Below are 13211 nucleotides of genomic sequence, written 5' to 3'. Positions count from 1 at the left end.
GGAGAAACCCCAGATATGGGCAAAATTAAAACTGAAACCTAATGGAATTGGACAAGATCATAGGATTTTAATTCTTTTACAGATGAGGAAACTGAGGCACAGTTTTTTTTTGGTTTGGTTTTAGTGACTTGTCTAAGGATGCTTAATATGACACAAACAGTAAGTGGCAAAACCAAGGTTTACATCCAGCTCTGCTGACCTCCCCAAACTCTGCCATTTCCATTGCTACTAGTCTTCTTCCTAAAAACCCCCTTCCTGGTACCTTCTTCCAAGGGTATTGCTGGAAAGAGCTGGATGTAGACCCAGAGGCATGGGTTCAAGCTTCAACACTGCTGCTTATTAACTGTGAAACCTTGGGCAACTTTCTTAATCTTATGATGCCTCAGTTTCTTCACTTGTTAAAAAGGGAGAGTTGGATGAGCTCTAAATCCATGTTGCTAAGATCAACTTTCTGAGGAAATTGTTTCTATAATGACATCTCATATTCTGATCTGGCTAAGTGAGGTTTACTAGGTAGGTTAAAAGATAAATTAAGACATTAACTTCCTCAGGAGTAAGTTTTATAACCATAGCAAAGCTTTTGCTATATTCATTTCAGAACTATATTTTTGTATTTTTGAATAAAATTTATGTTCCATGAAGGCAGGGATTGTTTTTTATTCCATTTCATTTCATTTTTGCATCATCAGAGCCACTCACAGAACAGGCATTTAATAAACCCCTTTTGGGTTGAGTTATAGCTAGAAGCTTATCTTTCAATGAAGGTAAAAAAATTCAATGATAGAAGCTAGTTAAGAAAAAATGTTTTTTCACTCACGAATCAGAGAGTTCAATGGAGTTTGAGCTGTTTCAGGCATATGAGGTTTAGTTCGCTGATACTCTTAATTGCTATTAGTATGTGTCAAAACAGCCAATCTGTCTTCAACTGAGCTCCAACTCAAGGGTGGAAAATTTGATTTACTAGGAGACATTCCCCAAATAGACAAGTTTCATTGGCATCATTAGGGAGAGACTATGTTGAAGAGGACAAAAGGTCCTTTTTGCCACCTCATGATTTGCTAGAATTTGTTAATTCTAGTTTTCTAAAGTATTGTCTGACTTTTACACAAAGAAAAAAAAACTTTAGGCAACCCACGTGGTTCAATTTATTGTCTTTGCTCAGAAAAATTTTTTTTGCTTTCTGATTAACTGGATTGGTGTTAAGAGAGCAACCTAGGATTTTTTTTTTTGTCAAGAAATAAATAAAATCCAATGCATATACTCTGGTGTTATTTATCAAGCAACATGTTCCTGGGTTCCCCATTTCAACTCATGATTGGATTTCCATTCTCTAAAGTGATCACAACTTTCTTACTACTTTCACCAGTTAGGTTAGACTCTATAGAGGGTTAGACCCTATAAAGGGATGGCTTCTAAAAATGTGCTACTTCTCTTCTGCTACATATAGATATTCAGCACCCATCTCTATCAGTTTTTTTTCCAGTTTCATATACATGAAAGTGCCAGACATTTGTCCTCTCTGTGGCAATCTATTCATCCTTGTCATCTGCAGCCCCACTGCAGGCAGTACTCTTTGCTTTTGGGTCAGGAATAGTTATCTCCTAAAACTCCTAGGGTCTCCACACCACTCCCATGTTTATTCTCCTCTGTCTTGTCTGTCAGTTTTTTCCTAGACATCATCAATATGAATATAGAGTGCCTCTTTCCTTCTGCTTAAAGAGCTCACCTTTACGACATGCATGGAATTACTAAAAGTCTGGTTTCCAGGATCATGGGATAACTGAGTCAGTAAAACGATTGTCTAGTATCAGAAAGGAGACTCAGGTCTTAATATACTGGTTATAACAGTTGCTATTTATCATATAGAGAAGATCAAACTTCAAAGAACTGATATGTTGACAGTCTTGGTTAATGAATGACATGGGACATTTAGTTCTTAAAAAAAGAGGTTATCCGAGGTCCCAATATAGGTAATGGCCAGATAATTAAAATCTACCTAGATAGGACATGCCATTTGATTCAGAATAATACCGAAAATAAAGAGGACAAATATGTACATACAGTCCACTTTTAAACGAGTTTTGTTTTTTCTTTCCACTGTGAATAAACTGTTTGAAAATGTGGTTCTTTTCTCTGATTTGCTTTTTAGATAATCAAGCACATGTTGGTAGTTAGAGCCAAGAGTGACACATGCAATGTCTTCCATTTTTCTTGCTGGCACATAAAAGGATATTAAATCTCTAGGGGCTCTGTGTTCAAGTGTGAGATGAGCTGCAAAGTCATCTGTGACATGATTAGGATCTCCGCCAGGTAATGCTGCACAGATTGGACAAATCTGCAAGGAAAGCCAGAAGAACAGGTTTAGTAAATGGCTATTTAACAACAGAGACACACGCCAATGAGAAATGAAATGTGAATATAAGAAAATACCAGCTAGTCAATAATGATGACATTACAACTTAGCAAACATAAATACATCAAAAAGTACTACTGGAACATCCTACGGAAGCATCCTAGCTCTCAGTCTCTGAGTTCTCTGCTGTCATTGTTTCAGAAGAGCTTGCAGATGGAATAAAGATTGGCCTAAATTCCAGTGTAGACCAATGATCAAATTGCAAAAATGGAAACATGTTCTTCAGGTTGCACATGGTCTTTGACAAGTGCTCCGCTCAGATTGATGCTGGACAGATCCCAAAAAGAATCCGCTCATAGATTTAACCATTCACATTTGATGGTTTCCACAGCAGCAAAGGCAGAGATAGGGCCCTAGTCCCCTCCCTAGACAATAACCATGAATGAGGCTAAGTCAGTATTAAAAAGTAAATGTGGGGGCGTCTAGGTGGCGTAGTGGATAGAGGACTGGCCCTGGAGTCAGGAGTACCTGGGTTCAAATCTGGCCTCAGACACTTAATAATTACCTAGCCATGTGGCCTTGGGCAAGCCACTTAACCCCATTTTCCTTGAAAAAAAAACTAAAAAAAAAAGTAATAATAATCAAAAAGTAAATGTGGGGTCTTAAGTAATTTAAATGTAGGGAGGGAAAACAGGAAAGGTTTTTTTTCCCCCTCAGGGAAAGGAAGACAAATATATAAATATATACACAGTAAATTCCTATAGGATAAAGATGAATTGAACCAACTTAAATGATACCAGCTGTTAAGAAAAATGATCTTGAGAGAGGAAAAGACACACTGAGATGAGAATAAAAAAATAAAGGAAATGTTTATCCAAAGTACAAGAGTACAAGAGCTAGTCCACTATAAAGAATGTATGAACAAAAAAGCAAAGAGCTTAGAATCCAGATCTCTTGGACTCAAGAGTGCAGGGAGCTGAGAGAAGAGGTTTCACACATTTGAGTGAAAGTTAGAAAAGCAACTGAGCTGGTAGGAGAGGGATTTACACAGAAATGGAGAAATCTAGAAGGGAGTTGAGGATTCATAGCATCATTACAGCCTTTAAAAGGTTGGGGAAAAGGGGCAGCTTGGTGGTGCAGTGGATAGAACACTGGCCCTTGGAGTCAGGAGGACCTGAGTTCAAATACGGCCTTAGATACTTAATAATGACCTAGCTGTGTGGCCTTGGGCAAGCCACTTAACCCCATTGCCTTGCTTAAAAAAAAAGGTTGGGAAAACTAAGGTGAATAGGAAGAATTGTCACTTTCCTGATCATCACAGGTGAGGTTCCTGCTCCTTGCAACAAGTCCGGATTATCACAGTGCCTTCTCAATAGGAGCCACTCTCCAAAAAGTTCTGCTCAATAATCCATACAGGGAAACCGAGTTGATAGAGATGTAGAGTGGGATAAACAGTCCATTGACTAGCACCAGGGTAAAAGTCAGAGGCAGGGCAAATGAATGGCTTCTTCAGCAACCTTAAGCTGCTTCCCTAAACAAAATCCCAAATTTCTTCTCATGATACTTCAATGGAATAAATCATGAAACCCCACAATCTCCAAAAAGACGGAAACTGTAAATGACACCAAGGCCACAGGAAAGACATAAGCATAGGCCCACAGAAAATATTAAAGATACCCACCAGAGAGGTCATGTATAAGGAGTTGGGAAAAAAGATTCAAGGCTCCAGTGCACCCCTGATGACCACAAAATAAGGCTTATTGGGGGAATCCCCCAAAAAGAGTTTAGGAAAGATTTATGGAAGACCACAAATAAGAGTCTCCCAGATGATCCCATGGATGAGCTACAGACAGGATCATGACAGCTGATTTTTGTTTTATTTAGTTCTGCAACAGAAGTTCCTGTATGTTTATTTAGTGGCAGGCAGTGCCATTAGCCTGCTGCTGGACCTAGTCATCCATTTCTCTCTTCTCTCCCCTCTCCCAAGCAGACATTTTATACAATATTTTCAGGATGGCAAAATGCTTCCCACCCATTCTCTTATTTGATCCTAAGAACAATCTTGTGAGTCGGGCACTGAATAAAGAGTGTGGTACAGTGCAAAGCAGAACCATCGGACAGGTGGCCCACAGACTGCCGAACCAGTGGAAAGCATAATGGGAAGTAGTTAACAAAGTCAAATACATCGTGGAAAAGACTATATTTCTAAGCCGAGTCCCTGGGCAGCCCCCAGGACCCCTTCCCCTGCTCTAGGGGTCCCATTCTAGCTGAGTCTGAGCCTAGAAAATACAGAGTCAGAGTCGTGCTCGATTCTTTACTGCCTGGGTGATCACAGGCGAGCTTCTCTTGACTTCAGTTTACTCCACTGTAAACTGAGGGCTTTTCCCCTTATAATCTCTAGCCCTCTGAGGCCAGACACAAGGTCTGCAGCACTGGAGGCAGGCTCAAAAGCCCCTTGTCTACCTGACTGATTTTACAGAAAAGGAGCCTCCAGAGAACACCCACTGGGGTTCTGCTACAGTTCAGGTGTCTACAGAGGCAAAGCTTTGGGCAGTTAAGTGGCACCAGAATGAACAGAGCACCAGACTTGGAGGCAGAAGACCCACTGATCCCAGTTCAAACTTGGTCTCAGATACTTCCGAGCTGTGTGACCCTGGACAAGTCATTTCACTTTGTCTCAGTTTCCTAATCTTTCAAATGAACTGGAGGAGGAAATGGCAAACCCCTCCAGTATCTTTGCCAAGAAAACCTTAAATGTGATCATCGAAGAGTCAGATATGACTGAAATGACTCAACAAGATGAGGAATGGCCATATAGATAGATCTACATAGAAATGTGCCTGTGGGGAAATCAATTGAACCTCTCTGGGCTTCCATTTCCTCAGCTGTCAAACAAAGGGGTTAGGTTATATGAGCTTTAAAAAGTACTAAGAACTCTCCACCTCAGTTATTCCTTGGAGTAACTACCAGCATCTGGTAGTTTATTTTTGGTACTTTATTTCTCTACATAGGCTCCAAAGACACCTTGCCTGGGCCTTCAGATCTTGGGCCTCGGAAGTCATTCTCCTATTTTATCTTAATTTCCTTATCTGGGCTGTCCCTGAAGCAAATTTTAATAGCTAGAATCTTATGGACTGGCTTAGTTCAGTTTTTATTCAATCATTTTCCAGTCACATGCGAAGAGTTTTCAACATTCATCTTTTTGTAAGTTTTTGAGTTCCACATTTTTCCACCCCCCTTCTTCCCATACTCACAGGCAGCAAACAATCTTGTACATGTAAAATTACGATTCAAAAATTTTAATAGTAGTCAAGGTTTAAAAGAAGAACTAGAACTTAAGAAAAAATAAGAAAGAAAAATCATAAAAGAAGTTTTTTAAAAAGAACAGAATGCTTTGCTCTGCATTCTTCCGGCTTAGTTCTTGATGGTGAAATTGTCTTCTTTACCTCTGGCCATTCTCATCAGATTTCCTTAGGTATTAGTCACATGTTGCTTAAAGGCACAACATGGCCTTTCTTCCCAAGCCTCAATTTTTATTTCATTTTGAAATTGTGCCACATGACTCACTGACTGACCAACAAGCAGGTTCACGGGACAACTCTCCTTATTCCAAGTCATTGTCTCCAACTGCTTTTGTATTTCATGATTAATTATGGTCCTTGTGTAAATCCCTTCTGGGTGGAAGAGAAAAATATGGATTTTGTTGAGTATGTATATTTTAAACTAGAAAAAACTACAAGCATCAATGATATTATCCATACAATTTCTCACTCCAACCTAAATCAGAGGGAATTAATCCATCACACTTGGCTTACCCCTAATTACAATGGACCTTTCAATAGAGAATAAGGAGTACTACAGTACTGCATTCATTGGGGGAGCTACTTTTAGATGCTGGAGAGTATCCAAAGAATGACAACCAGAATTATTATAGGCATTGAAATCATATCAGATGGACATTAATGCATTACTGGTGGAGTTGTGAATGGATCCAACCATTCTGGAGAGCAATATGAAACTATACCTAAAGGCCAATAAAACTGATCATACCCTTTGACCCAGCAATTCCAATACTAGGCCAATATCCTGAAGAAATCATAAGAGGAAAAGTTTCACATGTTCCAAAATATTCATAGCAGCTCTTTTTGTAGTGGCAAAGAATTGGAAACTGAAGGGATACCCATCAATTGGGGAATGACTGAACAAGTTAAAGAATGTTATGGAGCATTATTGTTCAATAAGAAATCATGAAAGGTTATACCCTAGAGAAGCATGGAATGAATTATAGGATCTGATGCCGAGGGAAGGGAGCAGAACCAAGAGAACAATGTACACATTAACAATAATACTGTGAGCTGATCAGCCTTGATGGATGCAGCTGCTCTCATAAGTTCAGAGAGCTAAGACAACCCCAGGGGACAATACTATCCCCATTATGTTGTGGACATATGTTGTTGTGGATAATACTAACCCCATTCAGAGGAAGAAAAATAAAAAATAAAAACAAACAAACAAAAAAAAACCTGTTCAGAATCTGAATGAACATTACATTCATTTTTTAAAAAAGTTTCCCTTTTGTTTTTCTTTCCTAGCTTGGTTTTCTTCCTTTTCCCTTAATTCTAATTCTTCATATAGAAAATGACTAGAGCAGCTGGGTGATGCAATGGATAGAGCACTGGTCCTAGAATCAGGAGGACCTAAGCTCAAATGAGGCTTCATATATTTAATAATTACTTACCTGTGTGATCTTGGGCGAGTCACTTTGCCCTACTGCCTCACCAAAAAAACCGAAACAAAACAGAAAATGACTAATCTGTAAACATGTTAAACACAAATGTGCATGTACAATATTTACTAAAGTATTCACCACTGTGAGGGGAGGGGGTTGGGAATGAAATCACTTAACTTAAAAATATGCATATGCATGTGGATGAATGGTGAAAAACTTTCATAAATTATAAATGGAAAAATAAAATATCAATTGGAAAAAAAGAAATCATACCACATGAGAACTGGCTAAAGAAATTGAGTTGGCTCAGTGTGAGGAAAAAGTCCAAAAAAGACCCTAGAGCTCTCCAAAAGTGCAATGGGGGTCAAAAAGTTCCAACAATTGTCTATGGAGAATCTTCAAGAAGCAAGATGATCACTTGTCTTTTTTTGTGTCATGGAACATTTCTGGTAGTCTGGTGGAGTATGTTTTGTTGCCTAAAATGCTAATTGAAGGATATGTTAAATTTCAGTTAGAATTCAAGGAAAATGCATAATTTCCCCACCTTGGATTAAGAACCCTTGCTCTAGAGGGCACATATATATATATATGTATATATATATATATGCATATATATATGCATATTATATATATACATATATATATATATGTATATATATATATATGTTTTGCCAGGGCAAATGGGGTTAAGTGGCTTGCCCAAGGCCACACGGCTAGGTAATTACTAAGTGTCTGAGACAGGATTTGAACCCAGGTACTCCTGACTCCAAGGCCGGTGCTTTATCCACTGTGCCACCTAGCCACCCTAGAGGGCATATTTTTAAAGGTATGGGATGGATTGGAAGACCATTCTATGATTTTGAGATGTGGCCCTCAACTACCCAAATCACAGGTTCGTAGACTTGGTCCTGAAAGGGACTTTTGAGAGAATGCTTAAAATTTTACAAATGGGGAAGCCTAGGGCCAGAGCGGTTAACAGCCTACCCAAGTTAGCACAGGTGATTCAAGCAGCAGGGTTGGGGCAGGACTTCTCAGTTTGTGAAATGATGGATGGAATTGGGGGCAAAGGAGAGGGGACAGAGAGAAAGATCTTGCTGTTGTCTGGGATCTATAAGTGCAGGAAATCTTGGCAAATTGAGGAAAGTAACATATGGCAGTGGTGAGAGATTTAGTTTTTGTGGGCTAGTTCCAATCTAATGACTGAGCAATTTTTTCAAATCAGCAATGCAATCAGCTCAGAGGAACCCTTTAGAAAACTAAAAGTGATCAATTTAATAATAATTAACGTTCTATACTATACTTGCTGAAAGGCACTAAAAATCATCTCTTGGGGGAAAAGAGTTGGCAGAAATCATAGATGTGACTTGCTCATTAATTAAAAGACTTAAATATGTCATGTGAACTTCTCTCTCCATTGAGGAAAAATGCCAGTGAGTAAAATTGTAAAACTGACAAAATCTTTCCTCTGCACTCTCTGGGCTTATTGACTTTGCTCTTTATTTGGGACTTAATCATATACTGCCTTGTGACTTACTGCTGTCTACATTAAGCTTTGTCTCTGACTAGACTAGTAACACAGGCAGAAAGGCAAGATAAGTGATCAAAGCTGGTTAGGGAATAAAATTCCTTATAATGTTGATCTAAAAACCCCCCCAACTTCCATAACTTCTCAATTTCTGTTACCTATATGATCAAAATAATCATTTGGGAAGGTACATTCACTTTCAAAAATTGCTGTTATTCCTCTAGGTCTGAACTGACCTTTATTTTCTCCAGTGTCTCAGGGGATTTATCCAGGTCAGTGGCAGAGGTCACCCACTTGGTATCTTTCTTCCACCTGTCCTGTCCCAGCCTTTTCCTCCCTCCCCCTTTAGAAAGATTGTTGTGAGGTGTCTTAAGGAAGCACCTGATAATGCATGTTAGGTTCCAAGGGGAGCAGCTGCATATCGTAATACAAAGGTCAGGGACTTTTTAGAAGTGCTACACTAACATGCTGGCTGCTATTCTGGAGGACCGGGATAAGGTGGTCCAGATGGTCTGGAAGCAGCAGCTTCCAGGCATGAGCAGTGCTGGAGAACATGGGCCTGTGTTAATAGAAAACGGTGATATTAGCGGGAAAAATATGCTGATAAATGTTTATTTTTCTTAAAAAAAGGCAGAAACAGAAAGCAACAACAACACACCTTGTTGTATATCCAGATCATTATGATACTGTGGATCTGATAAGTGGCAAAGCCCTGACCCAATATTCTAGGTCATGCCAGCCCAAGGGCCATGGAAGGCCCACAAAATCATCTGCTCTGGTGTTGCCAAGGCAACCACAGGCGGGACTTGAAATTCAATAAACCTAGGGGATTTTTAGGGGTGAATTAATACAATGTTTGATCAAATATAAGCCCATGAATGATGCTATAGATATTCCAATGGCCATAAACAGAAGAAAGGCTCCTGACTCCAGCTCTCTTTCCCTTTCACTCACATGTAGTGCTAGCACCATGTTAGAGGCCAACCCTAAGCAGCTTGGCAGAGTGAAAAAGCAATGGCTCTGGAGCAGGAAGCTCTGGGCATCTAGCCCACCTGACTGACCCTGGCCAAATCACTCTGGTCCTCAAAGGGCATCAGGTTCCTCTTCTACAAAATGAAGACTGGACTAGATGGCTTCGGAGGTTCCTCCCAACTCTGTCTAGGAAATACAAGCCAATTCATTTAAAGTCATTCAGCCATTCAACAACCATTTGTCAAAGATGCTACCAGGTGGGAGATAGCAGTGCTGGGTTTGGAAGTTAGAAGAACAATTGACACATGGTTCCTGACTTCAAATTTACCATCTAGCAGGAAAGATAGGGTATACACATGTTCCAAAATTGTTTTTCAATTGTGTCTGACTTTCTATCCCCCACCCCCCCGTTTGAGATTTTCTTGGCAAAGATCCTGGGATGATTTGCATTGTCTACTCTAGTGTATTTTACAGTTTTACCTGCTTACTCACTGTGTCTGAGGTCATATTTGAAAAAAGGAACCTTTGATATCATCAGTTCAATGGGATACTGCAGAGTCACTGAAAAAGGGTCCATCTCTTTAAATGACTATATAATGAATAAGTGAATCTACCTCTTGAAGACTAAATAATGTCTCATTGCTATGGTGATTCATAAAGCATAAATTCATTTTCTATGATGTACTACCTCAAGAATAATAATGCAACTATACTTTTACTTTACTGTGTCTGAGGCCACATCTGAATTCAAGTCTTCATAATTCCAGGCCCAGTTTTCTATCCATTGCACAATCTAGGTGCCCCATGATATGTGCAGACCATTATATAATATGGCACAATTACTATCGTGAAAAGTAGACTATAAACAATATCAAAGAGGGGCAAAGTGTTACCTAAGTTCAGAGGAAGACAACATCATGTCTGAGGGAAAAAGCTTTTCATGAGAGCTGCAGATAGTAAATAACAGCTAAGTTGCATCCTTAAGGAGGAGGATTTCAAGACCTGCAGACAGGGCATTTCAGGAGTTGGGAAGTATGAGCAAAGGCAGAGAGGTAAAAACTACTTGACATGTATGGCTGGGAAGGAGATGAGGATCAAGAGATCCCTTGGAAGAGGGATCATTGTGGGCTTAAAGTTGTGAAGGTTTTAGTCAAGTTTAATTATTTGTTTGGTTTAAATTGCTTTTTGTCTTCCTTAAAGTCATATTATACATTAGTATGTGAAACTGTTTGAAATTCATGTTTCCCATTTCTTTTCATAAGTTGGAGTCACACTATGATAATATTTCCCTATCTGGTCACATAATCAAGAAACAGGACACTGCAGGTCTGGTGGTTTCCCTCTTTCCCAAGAAGCACAAGTAGATGGTTGCTAAATAAACTGCTGCCTTGGCTAGATTCTTGAGGATCTTATAAATGCAGTGCTAATGACAGCTCCAGATTGACCCAGGCATTGAGCCCCAGCTGCTAGCCTGTGGCCCCTCTCCTCATCCTCTGAAGGTCCTGACAAGGGCTCCACTCTGCTTCTTCACACTTTCACTGATTCAGTTCAAAGTTTCTACTGAGAACTCCCCAAAACCTGATAACATCATTCTGTTGTGTTGACACACACAAAGCCACAAAGTCAGCAACACAAAGTTCTTTCTAAGTAGACTCTAAGAAGGCGTCAGAAAGCAAGGAGCATGAGCACAGGCTTCATAAGGATTTGTCTTGAGTTTATCACACCACGCTTTAAGAGTTGGGGCCATATGTGCAGAGGCTTGGCATGGGGGGGGGGAGCAACAACAGCCAGTGGTCCTAAAAGGACACAGGTCAGCTGCCTAACCCACTCAGTAAGGGGGAGCTCCAGGACAAGGCAGTAGCAGTCTGTATCTCTGGGCACCCTGATGAAGAAAGGGGCAGAAGGAAAGGAGGTGACGCTCCCTGAGTCCCCCAGAGCAGCAATGGGGAGGAGAGGTAGGGCTAGACTTCCCAGGGCTGACTGAAGATGGAGAAAGAAGAACTTAAAATGATGAGAGTAACGTAGGCTGCCGGTCCTTGGAGAGGAGGAGCCGGAGCTTCTGGGAAAGCCTGGCTGGCTGCTGGCAATAAGCACTCTACCAGGATTCAGTCTAGTGAATGGCAAAGAAAAAGAACAACCATGAGACCATGACAAAACAGACATATTTCACAACCAAATATATATAGCTTAACTCCTAATGATGTTACATTTTATTTCATTATTGTACTCATCTTTAGGATCTGTCAAAAAAAACCCCAAAACAATAAAAGGTGAATGATATAATTTATTGTATAAGGACTACTGTAGTATCTAAACTGAAGGAGATGAAAGCTGTAAATTCTGTTCTCAAAATGTTGGTAATACCTCATGATGGCAGTGATCATAAAGCTAATGAGGAATGGTGGCTGGGAAGAGACTGGGTGGTTACTACCACAATCAATGAAAAGAAGGTTCTACATCTGTGATCACCATACTTGGTCTAGCTGATCCAGTTTGACAAGGCTCTACCTCCTGGCAACAATAGCCTGCCTGACAATTTCCAAGGCTAGGGGATAATGCTAAAATTTTTTTATTCTTCCCTGGAACAGGAGAGTGAGGTAACTAAACTCTAACCCCAGAAGTTTTTCATTCCGTAAAATGAGTAATTTGTAGAGCTGAAATTAAAACACAAGTGTTTGATTCTCAGTGACCTCTCTATCCATAAAGATGTTTCTATTCATACAGTTCTACTGCCTCCTTGATTAAACCAACTTTCCCCCAAATTCTCCACTTTTATAACAGTTCAATACAAACTAGTCAATAGCCTAATTTCACTGGTCCATCAAGATGCTACTCCCACCTTCAAGCCTTTAGTCATTACCCTCCTGAATCCTTTCCAAATCATCAAAGCCTACCTGTTGCTTCAAGATCCAGCCCAGGTTCCACCTTCCCATGCAATGTCTCCTGACTACTTATGTCCATAAGGCTATCTCCATTCCACAGAATTAATTTAATTGAATAGCCTGTTTTGTACCATCCATTTTAGTTCTATTTCCACAACACACTAAACTCCTTATGAGAAGAAAACCTATTGGAATTTATTTTTACTATTCCCCTGAGTCCCTGGCACACTGCCATACAAAGCGGGTAGAATCACACATCTAGAATTAGAAGGGTCCTCAGATGCTATCATGTCTAACTCCCTCACTTTACAGATTAGGAATCAGAGGCCTAGAAAAGCTAAGTGATTTGCCATGGATTTATTTCAATAAGCATTTCATGGATTCCAACGTGTGAGCATTGCACTCAATACTTTGGAACTTTAAACTGAAGCATGTGTTCCTGACTTACAAATTAGAGCTAAACAGAAACACTTACAAATTTAGTTAAAAGGAACCTTTGAGATCATCAGCTCAATGGGACATCCAAGTCACTGTAAAGGGTGTAACTCATTAAATCACTCTGTATAAGAATAAGTGAATCTACCATTTTACTGCTATTGTGATTCATAAAATCACTCCATTCCCATTATGTACTTCCCAATCAATAGATGTTAATCATACTACTAACCTTTTACAAAACCAATGATTTAAAATAACCACTTTCATGTTTTACAAAAGGGGAAACTAGTGCCAGAGTCCTGGAATCACTTG

At 39.7% G+C, this 13211-nt stretch overlaps 1 protein-coding gene across 3 annotated transcripts in view; it reads right to left on the bottom strand.

The window, feature by feature from the left end:
• The window catches only part of KCMF1 (potassium channel modulatory factor 1), a 111969-nt gene that overhangs the window by 10234 nt on the left and 88524 nt on the right, over positions 1–13211 (bottom strand). For all 3 annotated transcript variants that reach the window (XM_074196222.1, XM_074196240.1, XM_074196231.1), the window contains exon 4: positions 2234–2335. In XM_074196222.1, the coding sequence (XP_074052323.1) occupies positions 2234–2335 (102 nt within the window). The remainder of the gene's footprint in view (positions 1–2233; positions 2336–13211) is intronic.

Source organism: Macrotis lagotis, chromosome 1 (genome assembly GCF_037893015.1).
Source record: "Macrotis lagotis isolate mMagLag1 chromosome 1, bilby.v1.9.chrom.fasta, whole genome shotgun sequence".
Lineage (NCBI taxonomy): Eukaryota > Metazoa > Chordata > Mammalia > Peramelemorphia > Peramelidae > Macrotis > Macrotis lagotis.
This window is presented reverse-complemented; position numbering and strand designations above follow the sequence as displayed.